At 40.2% G+C, this 15,110-nt stretch overlaps 2 protein-coding genes across 2 annotated transcripts; both read right to left on the bottom strand.

Moving 5' to 3' along the window:
* Positions 1-1,484: 1,484 nt before the first annotated feature.
* Positions 1,485-2,766, bottom strand: LOC122765244 (olfactory receptor 13-like). Its single transcript, XM_044019398.1, has one exon. It carries the CDS (start codon positions 2,701-2,703, stop codon positions 1,759-1,761), a length of 945 nt encoding a protein of 314 aa, XP_043875333.1. The 5' UTR covers positions 2,704-2,766; the 3' UTR covers positions 1,485-1,758.
* Positions 2,767-7,837: 5,071 nt separating this feature from the next.
* LOC122765191 (putative gustatory receptor clone PTE03) lies at positions 7,838-9,172 on the bottom strand. Its single transcript, XM_044019323.1, has one exon. It carries the CDS (start codon positions 9,116-9,118, stop codon positions 8,180-8,182), a length of 939 nt encoding a protein of 312 aa, XP_043875258.1. The 5' UTR covers positions 9,119-9,172; the 3' UTR covers positions 7,838-8,179.
* Positions 9,173-15,110: the final 5,938 nt, after the last annotated feature.

The raw sequence follows: 15,110 nt of genomic DNA, 5'->3' as shown, positions 1-15,110 counted from the left end.
CGTACACTGATATATGCCTGTGCCGTGTCAAGCTCTGGTCTGTATGGCTGCAGTCCAGTGTGGTGATTGTCATGGCCCAAACATCTATGGGCACACACTGACCACTAGATCATTCTTAGCTCACGAACTGTGTTTCCTGGGACTCTGTTGTTTTTCATTGAGTTACACCAGGGACATCATAGCAACAACAGCTGCCTTTCATCAGCCTCTGGTGTAAGTCCATCTGGAGAGTGTTGGCAATCACGTCATCTGTGTTTTCAACATTCTTACCGCACATATGTTTACATTGTTATTTGGTATACATTAATTTCCTGTACACTTACCCAAACTGGACCCACTTTTTCCCCTTACTCTTCCCTTAACTGTATAGTCTATCTAAAGGAAGTTGAGAGGTGTTTATCTTGGAAGAACTGTGTCCATATAGTTTGTGTTTGTTTTTGGTAATGATGTGTTTCTTCCATCTGATGAAAGTCAAATAACAACAAATGGTAACTTAAGCAAACAGTTAAATAACTTAAATAAACATTTTGTTGACTACACTTGCTGTACATTTCATATTTTAGATTAAGAAAAAAATAGTAATTTTAACATTAAATACATCAAACGGGTAATCAAAAAACAAAACTAAATATATATAAAGGTTAACCTGTGCGATAATTCAATAATGTCATTTTTCATAATTACAGGTTGCACATTATGTAAATATCCTGATGATGTTTTAAATAACTTGTCATTTATTTTATATTCTTATTTATATCAAATTTAACAAAAAAAATGTTGAGCATAATTGAGCATCTTTTCCTTTACCTCTAAACTTTTTGCTGCTGCAACAAGTGAATTCCCCCATGATCAATAAATTCTAATCTAATCTACGAACGGGAAAGTATTCCTAAATTAGTAATAATCAAGTAATCAAGAGTATTTAAATAATAGTTTCCCATGTAGCTCTAAAGTCTGCTCGGTGTAGTAGTACTATGAGAAGGCGCCTGGGTTCTTGGTCACTTCTTAAAACCTTTTTTTAACTGTACTCGGGCGCTGTTACCTTTTTTAACTCATGACTTGTTTGTTTTTAAAAAAAATTAAATAAATCTCTCTACAAACACCCTCAACCCAGTGGAGGTGGTGGGAGAGAGGAGAATGACTTCTAAGCTCTCGTCTCTCTCCCACCCCCTGCAGGACACCAAGCACTGCTCTCAGTAGACCACACATAATCAGGCTACTCATCCCACGTTCAATATACTGTCATTTTACACAAGTGCAATATACGTCCTTTGTTTATACTATAAATTTTTTTTTTTACTTTTTATAGTCTGGTACTTCCTTGGAAATGCATGTTTATTATTTATTATCTTTATCTTTACTGCTACAAATTAAAATGTCCCCACTGTGAGACTAACAAAGGACTATCTTATCTTATGTTAAATCTATTTCAGTTCATTTATCTTTAAATGTTTAACATATTCACTTCACCATATTTTTAGACATTTAGATGTGAATGATTTTATTGAATTGCTTTTAAATGTAATGACCAAATGAGATTTGGCCAGGGCTACATTATTATAAAACAGTGCTGTATCTGTATGTGACGTTTACCGTCTGAGAGGCCAGTTGGACAGCCCTGCTCTAAGTCAAATCAGCTGAAACACAGAGTAGAGCACAACTCATTCTCCACCGTCTATATCAGTGGAAGCTTAGGCATTAAATAACAACCAATAACCAAATAACCAAAACAACAAAAGTGTCATTGACGCTTGTATATCAAACCTTCAGGCTCAGTTTAATCCTTTGACCTGCCATCAAACACAAAGCTATCACTCTAGTTCTGATTTTAGTCAGGATCAGTCCGTAAATAATGGGGTTAAGTAGCGGTGGGAGCATGAGAAACTGTATCGCCATGAAGTTCCTCACATTCTGCGGCACGGACATCGACCCGTACCTGGAGTACATGGTGTCAAAGAGCAGGGCAGCCGTGACGTTAATCAAGCACAACAAATGTGGCACACACGTCTGCGTGAACTTCCTCATGCTGTCCCTGCTGCTCAACGCCGCCTTCACCACTCGCACGTACGAGCTCAGGATGAAGACCACGTGGCCGTTGTAGAAGGAGATAACGAGCAGCCCGACGATGTTGTTCGCCATCGTCGAGCTGCAAGCCAGTTTGACGACGGCCCAGTTCTCGCAGTAGAGTTTCTTTATCTGCGAGCCACACAAGTCCAGCGTGGACGTCAGCGACACAACGATGACCTCGCAGCCAAGCGGCACCAGCCACGTCAGACACACGAACGCAGCCGTCCTCCTCGTCGACATGATGGAGTGGTACTTCAGCGGGTGACATATGGCCACGTATCGGTCGTAGGCCATCAGGGCTAAAATTGAGAAGTCGATAGTTGCGTAGGAGTATATGACAAAGTACTGCAAAAAGCAGCCCACATATGATATCACTTGAATGTCGGAGAGAAGGTCAGACGCAAATTTGGGGTAAAAGGCCACAGTGCCGTAGATCCCGTTCACGCACAGATTACACAAACAAATATACATGGGTTCATGAAGGGTCTTGTCCAGTACTATTGTTAAAATGAGACACACGTTCACCAGCAAGATCACACAATACGTCAATACAGTGAGAGATAACAGTGTGCCTCTGTAGTTGGCTGTCGCATTGAAGCCAGACAGTGTGAATACAACAACAAGTGGATTACTCATTTCTGAAATGAGCAAACAGTTATTATAAGCAGTAGTTAGAGAACAGGCGTGTTGTGCATGGAAAAGGTGGAAATCTGTCTGTGTGGTCAGCTGTAAGTCAGGACTTTATAGAAGACAAGCCTCACTCTGCAGCAGTGTGTGTGTGTCTGTGTTCAAGCCCTGACGTCATGGTGAGCTGGGACACTTCAGTGTGTGTGTGCGTTCTTGTATTTGCGCTTTGTGAGGACCAAAAATCGTATAAACCGTATGGAGTGAGGACTTTTGGCAAAGTGAGGACATTTGGCTGGTCGTCACTTTCTGTCACCTTTTTTCAAGGTTAAGACCTGGAGTTGGGGTTAGATTTGGGTTATGGTAAGGGTTAGTGTTAGGTAGTTTTGATGGTTAAGATCTTCTTCGTCTTCTTTGCCTTCTTCTTCATCTTCGTCTTCTTCTTCGTCTTCTTCTTCATCTTCTTCTTCATCTTCTTCTTCGTCTCCACCACAGTGGACCATGTTCGTCCACAATCTTCATCCTAGCCAAATCAATCCCAATATTGTAAATTAGATTATTTTTTTCAAGTTTTCATTTATTAAAGGTATCATTCAATTTGATGTGGAATTGATGTTTACAAAAGTGTCAAAAAATTGCACTTTTTTCTTAAGCGAAGACACTTTTTTGTTTTTGAAGAGAGTTTGAAGTTGAAGTCTCCTCTGAATGAGGGGCATTGTGTTCACTTTTGTTTGCACTGGCATGGTCCATCATTACGTACTTCAGAATATTCCACAGTCATGTTTGGTTATAAGGGGATTTTTACAGTTAAACTAAATGCAGTTTTGAATAAATTCTTTGTTCTTTCATCATTGTAATTTGTTTTTAAGAGGGAACAAATTATAATGTCAAACTGTAAGTTGGTGTAAATTGGTGTAAAAAACCCCGAGATTTAATTTTCTCTCTTCCAACCTGTGCAGTGGAACAAATGTAGCCTGTGTAGATTACTCAGAAGAGGCACTTTACACTCAGTGGCCACTTTTTTAGGTACCCAGGACCCTGAATAAAGTGGCAGGAATAACTCCTGTTGCTGTAGTCCATCTGCTCAAAGGTTTGATAATAACTTTATTTATAAAAACTGATGTTACAAAGTGCTTTCACAGAACAGATTAAAGAACGCCAGAAATACAATATAACAATAATTCAAAGTAAATAAAAGACAAATTCACAATAAAAATGGGTTTTAAATAGTGATTTAAAGGATGCCACTGATTCTGAAAACTTCATCTTCTCAGACAGGTCATTCCAAAGTCGAGGGGCTCTGACAGCAAAGGCTCGGCCTCCTCTGGATTTGTGCCTTGACTTTGGAACAGTCAGGACTCGGAGGGCCTGTCCGAGGATCTATTTAGAGTGTCCAATTTTGCCGAATGCCCAAATCTGCATGTTTTTGTACTGTGCCAGGAAAGCGATGAACCTAGAGAAAACCCACCCACACCTGGGGAGTGATCATAGAATAGAATAGAATAGAATGCCTTTATTGTCATTATACAAGTTGTACAACGAGATTTACTTGACTTCACCTTGAAAGTGCATACAGCTAACAACGAAGAACAATAACAACAACAACAACAACAACCAGTGTATGGGTCAAGGACATTAAAAAGAAAAAGTGACCCTAGTTAACGTGAGGTGGGTTTTCAGTTGCAGCGTACTACATTAAAGGATATACAGCCATCATTCTTATTGCACAATATGAAATAGCAGGTCTGTATCAGGGTTTAAATATAAAAAGTGCATTTCTATGAGACGTGACCCATAGCAGGGTATAAAAAATAATAAATAAGACTATTTCCACAGTGTGAAGTGTATTTTTTATTTTTTTTTTTTTAACAGTATATGAAATATAGAAATATAAATATCACAGTGTGAGATATGATTTTAGCAGCATATAGAATATAAATATCACAGAGTGAAATGTAATTTTGCAGTATATAAAAATAGAAATATAAACATTTACACAGTATGAAAGTGATTTTAGCAGGGTACCATTTAAAAATACAGATATTGCACAGTTGGAATGTAATTTAAGCAGGATAAAAATCTGTATATACAATATAAGTAGTGCACAGTATATAAGTATTGCATAGTGTGGAGTAAATTATTAAATAAATAAGCATTTCAGCATGAAATGTAGAGTATTGCACATGCCAGAATGTGTGAGAGTATGTGGTAGAGGTAGGATGGTCAGTGCATGTCCATGTTCAGTGTGGTTATGGCTCTGGGGAAGAAGCTGTCCTTAAGTCTATTTGTCCGAGCTCGGACACACCTGTAGCGTCTGCCAGAGGGCAGCATGTCGAACAGATGAAAGCCGGGGTGGGAACTGTCCTTAACAATGTTCCTCGCTCTGTTCAGGCAGCGAGAGTGGTAAATGTCCTTTAGGGAGGGGAGAGTGCAGCCGATGATCCTCTGTGCTGCGTTGATGACTCTCTGAAGACCCTTCCTGTCTGCTTCAGTGCAGCTGGCGTACCACACTGTGATGCAGTACAGCAGCAGGCTCTCTATGGAAGAGCGGTAGAAGTTCACCAGCAGCTTCTCATCCAGGTTGTTTTTCCTGAGCACTCTCAGGAAGTGCAGGCGTTGTTGGGCCTTCTTGGTGATCTCCGTGATGTTCGGGGTCCAGGAGAGGTCAGCCGAGATGACGGTGCCCAGGAACTTGAAGGTCTGGACCCTCTCTACACAGACACCGTTGATGTAGAGGGGAGCTGGGTCTGCGCGGTGCCTCCTGAAGTCGATGACGATTTCCTTTGTCTTTGTGGCATTCAGTGCCAGGTTGTTCGCTGAACACCACGTTGTCAACTTTAGGATCTCATCCCTGTAAGCAGACTCATCTCCCCCTGAGATTAGTCCAACCACAGTGGTGTCGTCTGCAAACTTGACGATGGTGTTGCCAAGGTGGGTTGGGCTACAGTCATGGGTGTAGAGGGAGTACAGTAGTGGGCTCAGCACACACCCCTGTGGAGAGCCGGTGCTGAGTGTGCGGGTGGAGGAGATGTGGTTACCAAGTTTAACAGTCTGTGGACGGTTCGTGAGGAAGTCTTTTATCCATGAACAGGTGTGTGGGTGGAGGCCTAAATCCACAAGTTTACTGACCAGAATGTCCGGGATGATTGTGTTGAAGGCTGAGCTGTAATCGATGAAGAGTAGCCTCACATAGCTCCCCTGGTGTTCCAGGTGGCTCAGCGCAGTGTGGAGAGCTATGGCTATGGCATCCTCCGTGGATCTGTTTGCTCTATAAGCAAACTGATGTGGATCGAAGGTCTGAGGAAGGCTGTCTTTGATGTGGTGAAGAACCAGCCTCTCAAAGCACTTCATGATGACCGGTGTTAGGGCGACTGGGCGGTAGTCGTTGAGGCTGTCTGTGGATGATTTCTTTGGCACGGGGATGATTGTAGCTGTCTTCAGGCAGGATGGGATGGTGGCTTGAGACAGGGAACGGTTGAAGATGCAGGTGAAAACTTGTGAGAGCTGGTCTGCACAGGCTTTGAGCACCTTCCCTGGTATCCCGTCCGGGCCAGCTGCCTTCCTTGGGTTTACTGCTCTTAGCACCCGTCTCACTTCAGAATCCTGTACAGTCAGTGTGACGGTGCTGGGTGCTGGTGGCTGCGGAGGTGGTGAGGCTGTATGGGGCTCAGTTTTCTCAAATCTTGCGAAGAAGCAGTTCAGCTCCTCTGCCAGCGAGGCGTCTGGGTTCCCAGGTGTGATGTTACAGCCCCTGAAGTTTGTGATATGCTGTATGCCTTGCCACACCTGTCGCGGGTTGTTATCAGAGAGGTGGTCCTCTATCCTCTTCTTGTAGGCCGACTTAGCATCCTTGATTCCTCTCTTCAGGTCTGCTCTGGAGGCACTGTACAGTTCCCTGTCACCTGACTTGAAGGCAGCGTCACGCTTCCTGAGCAGCATTCGGACCTGGCTGGTCATCCAGGGTTTCTGGTTGGGAAAAACCCTGATGCTCTTTTCCACAGTGACGTTCCCAATGCAGTACCTGATGTATGACAGTACTGCTTCTGTGTGCTCTGCCAGGTCCTGGTGTTCAAATACCTCCCACTGAGTGTTCGCATAACAGTCCTGTAGCTGAGAGAGTGCATCGTCCGGCCAGGTTGTAACAGTCTTTTTGAGAGGTGTAGTTCTCCTCCTGAGAGGGGTGTATGCCGGGGTAAGGAGCAGAGAGAGGTGATCTGACTGGCCTAGATGAGGTTGTGGTATGGCTCTGTATGCATGCTTGATGTTAGAATAGACATGATCCAGTGTGTTTGCACCCCTGGTTGGACACTTAACGTGCTGAAAAAATTTCGGAAGAACCGTCTTAAGGTTCGCCTGATTAAAATCCCCAGCTATAATGTGAACTCCGTGTGGGTGCGCGCGCAGCTGTGTATTTATTGTTTTTAGCAGGCTAGCGAGAGCTATGCTAACGTTAGCATCCGGAGGTATGTATACAGCTGTAACTATCACTACTGTTAGCTCTCTGGGTAAATAATGTGGTCTGCATTTAACTGACATGTATTCTATGTCCGGGGAACAGTGTTTATCTATGATTTTGCTATTGTTTGACCAGTCATTATGTACGTAAATGCAAAGACCTCCTCCTCTGCTCTTACCGGAGTCTTGGTTTCTGTCCCAGCGGTGGAGAGAGCGGCTAGCTAGCTCTACTGCGGCGTCGGGGATCCGCGGGTGAAGCCAGGTTTCGGTTATAATCACAACACAGCAGTTCTTAACATAGCGATTCCCAGCCAACTGTAGTTCCAGCTCGTCCATCTTGTGAACCATAGATCTCGCCCATGTGTGAACCATAGATCTCACCCATCAAGAAAAAGGACAAACTTAGAAATAAACCTATGCTGTTGAAAATACAACCTCCTTGACAAAGAAAGCCTGGAGCACAATTCATTACCAGTTAAACCAGGGGTGTCAACCCCATTTTTAGTTCAGTGGCCACATACAACACAATTTGATCTCAAGTGGACAGGAGCAGTCAAATAATAGCATAATAACCTATTAACAACAAGCACTCAAATTAAATGTTTCTCTTTATTTTACTTTAAATTAAGTATCTTTTTACAAAACATATTATGAACAACTTGAAATGCAATTTCAACAATATTATGCCTAAGTTAACCATTTACAGGTCACTGAAAAATATAATATTTTGAAATGGCCACCACCCTGAGTTTAAATATGATCTCTGTGAAATTACAGCTACATTTAGTAGAACGTAGTATTGGCGAGCAAATGTTGGAAACGTGATAAATAATAAAATACTGCCTCCAAAATGGCAGAATGATGTGAGATAAATACTGTCTATCGCTATAAACAGGGTCAGTGGAAACTGAATATGAAAATCTCCACAGGAAAGTAGAGCACATACACACACAAAATACCCGCCCACATGTTGGTCTTTGAGTTTTTCCTCTTACTCTGTCGTGTGAATGGTCTGCTGAGTTTCAAAGGTACATCAGCCTAATCCCTGTTTATTGTTTGAACACAAGCTGAACAACCTGGTGCGTATTTGGGTCAGTTTGAGGCCATAAATAATGGGGTTGAGTAGAGGTGGAAGCAAGAGAAACTGTATGGCCATGAAGTTCCTCACACCCTGCGGCACGGACACCGATCCGTATCTCGCGTACATGACGTCAAAGAGCATCGCGACCGACACGTTGAGCAGGCACAGTAAATGTGGCACACACGTCTGCATGAACTTTCTCCTGTCCTCTCTGGATTTCACAGCTGATTTTATCATATGAACGTATGAGAACACTATGAAAACATCGTGCCCAAAGTAGAAAAATGTAATAATATATCCAACAATGTTATGCGCTGTTATTGAACTACAGGACAATTTAAGGATCGCCCAGTTCTCACAGTAGAGTTTGTCTATGTGAGAGCCACATAACTGGAGTTTGGAGGTCATCGTTATGTGCACACTCTCCCAGAAGACGGGAACGAGCCTGGAGAAACACACCAACAGCACAACTCTGTTCTTAGTCATGACAGAGTGATATTCCAGTGGACGACATATGGCCACGTATCTGTCGTAAGCCATCAGAGCTAGAATAGAAAAGTCAGTGATTGCATAGGTGTATATTAGGAAGACCTGCAGCAGGCAACCTGTGTAAGAGATGACGTGAGATTTGGACCACAGATCATACAGGAATTTGGGGTAGAAAGCCACTGTCCCATACAGGCTGTTGACGCACAGATTGCACAGGAAGATGTACATGGGTTCGTGGAGTTTCTCCTCCAGTACGATCATCAAAATAAGGCCGCCGTTTACGAGGAAAATCACAAAGTAGCACAGCAAGGTCAGAGAGAAAAGAATGACTCTGTGCTTCGTCGGCATGTCGTTCAGTCCTGACAGAGAAAAAGCAAAATCTAAAAGTGTCGCGTTGATCATTGTTTAACCTACTTGTCAGAGTAAGATCGCAGGATACTGTGAGAAGATGAAACGGGAAACACACACACACACAAACACACCTCTCGTCCTGTAAGCAGTGTGGCTTCTTTTATTCTTTGCGGAGTATCAACAAACTCCAATCGACATTTAGAACAAGTTAACATTTCAGAGTGGGTCACACCCTCACTGTCACGCCTCCACCAAAAACTCATACCAGCTAAGAACTTTTAATTTCCTGTTTTGCAAATTTTGTAACTGAATAATATGAACACAACACCAATCTGTGTACACACACAACACAAAATGGTTTATATTCATTTCCTTGATAATTGTTTTGTGTTTTGTTTGTGCCTCATTCTGGTTGTGTTGGTCTCTTTGTGGTTGTTTTGCCTCTTTGTGTGACTCCAGGTAGCTTTTGTCAGTGTATTTGTTGCCATTTTGTGTCACATGTGGCCACTTTGCACAACTTTGTAGTTGATATTTCAGTATAGATCTGTCACTTTGGTGATTTGATGAGAAAATTATTATTGTTCTTTTATTGAGAGTTGTTTTAACTTTGCTGGTTCAGTGGACTTTATTAAGGATTTAATGATAAAAACAGCCTGGGCTACACTGTTGAGACCTGCTCCAAGATCATTGGTGTCAGGCAAAAAGATTTGAGTAACCATGGTGACAAAAAAAACTGTGAAGAAGAACAACCCAGTCCACTTTGGAGCCTCACAGTGTCGTCATACTTTAATGTAGAGACGTGGTTGAAACTTCAAAAGTCACAAGACACAAGAGGCTTTTCCCACCTAAATCAAAGTTTTGATACATATTTTCAGTTTTTACACAGTTTAAATTTTGTACCTTTTTTGTAACGTGAATGGTTGTTGGTTGGTTCCACATACACAGTTTGTCACATACAACCATGTCTAGAATTTTCTGAGAATATTCTCCAACTATTTGGTCTCTAGAGGACGAATCCTTCTTTGACTTTGATGAACCACTGATTTTATTTGTTAGGCTCATTGTATGATTGATACATCTCAATGACTATTTGATAGCTTGCCACAAAAGGTGCAATCGATATTTAAGGTCTCTATTACAAACTGTTGAAGAATGTTTTCTTTGATTGTGCTTTTTCCCATCAGCACCAACGGGTTAATTTAATTTATTCTGATACATCAGGAGAAGACAACCACACCGGGTTTCACTCCTATATATAATAGGTGGTAAAAAGCTTTTGGGTCCTTTACTTTGAAAAAGCTGTGATTATTACTACACATATAGAAGTGAAGGTGTTTAGGTTTCGACCCAGTGTCATCCAAATACAGTGTTTTGAAATCTGTGGCCTTCACTCAGTGCAAAGGGAGCTTGTGCACAGGTACATTGGCATGGAGATGACCTGTCTCAAGTCAAAACATAACCTCAACAATAAATTGATTCCCTGGGGAAACACGGGTATAGTGGACTAATGACCCTGAGGCCTAATCATCATGTTTACTCTGTGTCTCTGTGTTATTGCATCAAGTTAGATGAGTGTTACATCAGCCAGTCCTTGTTTTCTCATCCCAGAGGAAATGTTGCTAGTTGATGTCCCTCAGTGTCTCAGGCCACTGTTTTCATCAAAGTAAAACTTTCATGAAAGTGTTTGTTAAGTCACGTTAACACTGTAATGGACAGCAAGTGATGTGTTTAAGTGCATCATGCTATCAGTTTCTTGTAGTTTAACTATGCAAGGCGTGTATGGATCAGTTTTGCATTAAGTCTGTTCCACACTCGAGGCTTTTCAAATCTGACTTGATTTTAAAAACATGGGAGACCACAGACACGACAAACTTTGTAAACAATTTTCAATGTTTTAATCCTGAGAAGGCACACAGGACCACACACTTAGTGTTTAATCCAAGGGTCTGCAATCTGTGGCTCTAGAGCCACATGTGACTCTTCAGCCCCTCTGCAGTGGCTTCCTGTAGCTTCAAAATAACCTTAAATGTTTGTATTTCAAAGTGAAAACCTCTTATTTAGAGATCAAGGCGATAAATGAAATTGATTTAGTATTTCGTCATCTAAAAATATGCGTCACATCCTATGTCTACGTCAAATGTGACATTTTAAAACCTCCCTAAACTCAACAGACCTGTGTTTAAAAAAGCCATTTCCAACACATACGCTACATAAAATCCAAACACTGTTTTATTTGTTTTAGTTAACCACTTTAATTATTTTTCTTTTTCATTATCCACAACAGCTATGAGATATCACCAGTTTTCTTTTTCATAGTTCTTAAATTTCTCCAATGCAACAAACTTTAGTTCTTATATTTATATATACAACTTAATACAAGATGTTATCTTCATTCTATGGGTCGAATAGGTTTTGCGGCCACTTTTGACCCCTATAATTTGGGTGGGGAGGGGTCAAAATTGGCTCCTCTGAAACTAGATGTTGCAAACCCCAGGTTTAATCAAACAATTTCAAGATTCTGGGGATTCAACGTGACCTCAGAATATAAACAGACATGGACGCAGACTGTGGCAGCTGTCAGAAAACAAACTATGGATGAAGTCATGGCTGACAAGACGGAATCAACTTTGTCTTGTACAAGTTATGGTTCTAAACAAAAGTATGCAACATCCGTTCCCCGGTCAACTCACTCTCATTGGTTATTGCGAGGTTCTGCTCACGCCCCCCAATCACTGTTCAGTCGCAAATATCACGCATGTTTCATATTTACAATTTTAGAGTCCGATGATGTTAAAATTGTGTCTGTTAATCCCACACACTACAGGATTTGGCCAGATAATCTGTTCAAATCAGCCTAAAATCGTAAGGAACCCCATAATTGTCGGAAGAGCCAGATCAGGACTGAAATCTGGTCACTTATCCTCCAGTGTGGGCCAGACTTTAGTTGATGACTGTGTTAAGTGACAATGATTTCCCAAAGTTCATTACAGTATTTTGACTTTTTCTGATATAAGGCTCGATGTTCAATCACTGTCAGCATCAGTTTCTGCTCTTGGCCTTTACACTCCAAAATTTCCCCAGACTTTCGCAATATTCTCTACTGTAGATGATGGAAGACCTGCAATTTGTCTTTGACCATTTTTCACCTAAGGGGTCCACAGAGGTACTTTTTGAATTAGAATTTTCTTTTTCCACAAATGTAAATATCTTTAAATACACATCACTTTAATAGCACAGTTTTGTATGCAAGACAACAGGTATGTTGATGCACTTTACGCACTCACTGTAACTTGCACATGTTCAAAATAAAAACGTGAATATATGAACCTGTTATTCAGATAAGCTATTATCTGAATAGCTTAGTATTGAATGCACAACAATACCTTGTTGTTGTACATTTAATAGGCCCAGTTTAATATAAAAAATATTTTATACAATACTGTATATATATATATATATACATATATGTATATAGTGTATATATATATATATATACATATATATATGTATATATATATGTATATAGTGAGAGTCCCTGCTCCATATCTCCATCAGTTTGGCTACAATATGTTGGATTCATGTTAATGTGTATTTACATTACATTACATTACATGTCATTTAGCAGACGCTTTTATCCAAAGCGACTTACAAAAGTGCATTTAAACATTTGGGTATTTGGGTATTTAAAGAGCATTTAAATTTGTTGGGGGAAAAAAATATATAAACAATTGTCGAATGAACCAAAAAATGTTTACCGCTCCTGTTGAAAACCTCTGGTAGTGTGTGTTTTTTGTAGTTATTTATGTTTTTGATGATGTTATTATACTATTAGAATTTACTGAGGGAGCATTTTTGTGTAGCATTGTTCATCTAAAAGCTGAACAACCCCAGGTTCAATTCACATTTGAGACTTTTTGTTGGAACTTCTTTGCGTTTCCAGTCAAACTCTAACCAGTAAGCAGCCGTCTCACTTTACTGGTGTGCTATTGCTGTTGCCGCTGTCTGACCTGACGTACAACAAATCACTTTGTGTGCAGCGTGGGAATGTCAGCAGGTGACATGAGAGCTAAATGCTGCTACGAGTTATGTGGCACTACACTGTGTGAAATCATCTGACAGTGGTTTGCATGTAATGAATTTGTTTGCTGACAACAGCTCACATCTCTATTACATGAGGTTTGAGTGCAGGACACTGAAAACTGTAAAATATTTATTTTATTTTAATAATTACGGCACACAAGTATTCACATTACTGTATTTTATTTTTTATCTTAATATTTGTCATTGCTTTGCTCCTACAATACGGTGACCCAGAAGGTCAAAAAACAACAACATTATAGAAAACACAACGACATTACAGAAAACACAACAACATTACAGAAAATTTTTCTTTTTTCCCTAATGTCATTCTGTTTTCTGTAATGTTGTTGTGTTTTGACCTTGAGGGCCACCATACTACGCACCCTCCTATCACAGTGATAAGATTTGCATAGTCAGGAAAGGTTTCTACTGGGATAGCCGATGCAAGACACAGAGTGAGTGTGAGGTGTCAAAGGCTAAGTCTTGATTAAAATGTTAAATACAGTATCGTTATCTGGACCCATATGCACATATGAATAATAAGTGAACTACAAAATGTATGCAGAGCATGCAAATACCATGTCTGTTTAGTTTTCTACTCCTTTTCCACATTTACAGGATCCTATGGTTATTTAAACCATAACATCTTTCCAGCCATTTCTTTGTAGTGGATTGAAGTACCCACAAAAATAATGTGCTTTTAAACAAGCCAACATACAGTTTTTACACAATATATACACAACGTAGTTCATCCCTTCACCAAGAGCCAGACAGGATGACATCACTCATTCGTCAGGGTCAGCTTCTTCGTTACCTGTGTTGTCGACTGTTTGTCGACATTATAAACGAGGCGCCATCTTGTGGTTAAATAAAAACACATCAAGATCAGAGAGAGGGGAGGCAGAGAGGGGATATGACATGCAGGAAAGGGCTACCCGATGCGGGATTCGAACCGGGGCCGCCTGCCCTGCCTATCATTGGATACTTGCAATTCATTTTCAATTAAAACACGAAATAGTGTAAATAGTTTTTTTGTTTCAAAACGGAAAAAAAAGGTTTTTTTTGTTTTTTTTTAATCTTAACACCCCCAACTGCGTTGAAATGACGGGCCTTTAAAATAAATACAATAAAATAAAAATATGTAGACACGTGACCCGGAAAAGGTCGTATATCTTTCAAAATAAAAGCCTCGGGGACAAACACTAATCCATACACGTGCATATCCGTGTGCCGTGAGAAGAAAAAAAATATATCGACAAATATAGTTTGTCGTTATATAATTTGAGAAGAGTAATTGTCTGCTGCATTACTAGCAATTATATATAATTTGGTTTCTGCCGTAATGCTCAGAGAGTAGCTGATGTTTCCCCTCTTCACCAGTAGATGGCAGTATGAGTCTATAACTGGCAGGGTTTCTCCAGGTTATTGGTGCACATGCAGCTCATTCAGACAATGACAAATATATATGTATTTATTAATTAATTAATTTATTAATTTATTTATTTATTATGTTGTATCACATACTTTCATGCGATGTTGGATTGTAATTAAATGTAATCACATAGAAGTTCTACCACATTCCCTCAGTAGCTCACTGGCAGTTCAACTACTGTTAATATTGCTTAGGGATTCATGAAGTAACGTTTATTATTTATTTATTAATTTGTTTATTAATCATTCATGTGAAGTTATTTACTGAATCCACAAATAATGTGCTTATTGAAAATCAATAAAAACATTGTTCAAAAAAAAAGAATGTGGGGCCATAAAAGGAATGGAACACATTTTTAATTTTGTATCTTCTAAGTCTGTTTGACAGGTCACCTGTGAAAAAAGTATTTGGCTGTAGTTCTTTTATGTTTTTAATCTGCATTTATAAAACTAAGGATGACAGGTGTGTGACTGATGAAAGTTATTCACATACTATTTAAAACTGCGGGTATTATGAACTGCAGGTTCATAA

This window comes from Solea senegalensis, linkage group LG2, assembly GCF_019176455.1.
Source record: "Solea senegalensis isolate Sse05_10M linkage group LG2, IFAPA_SoseM_1, whole genome shotgun sequence".
Classification (NCBI taxonomy): domain Eukaryota; kingdom Metazoa; phylum Chordata; class Actinopteri; order Pleuronectiformes; family Soleidae; genus Solea; species Solea senegalensis.
This window is presented reverse-complemented; position numbering and strand designations above follow the sequence as displayed.

What these genes read in the sequence shown, in the direction of transcription:
- LOC122765244 (XM_044019398.1), bottom strand. Translation starts at nt 2,703, where the DNA reads ATGAGTAATCCACTTGTTGTTGTATTCACACTGTCTGGCTTCAATGCG.
- LOC122765191 (XM_044019323.1), bottom strand. Translation starts at nt 9,118, where the DNA reads ATGATCAACGCGACACTTTTAGATTTTGCTTTTTCTCTGTCAGGACTG.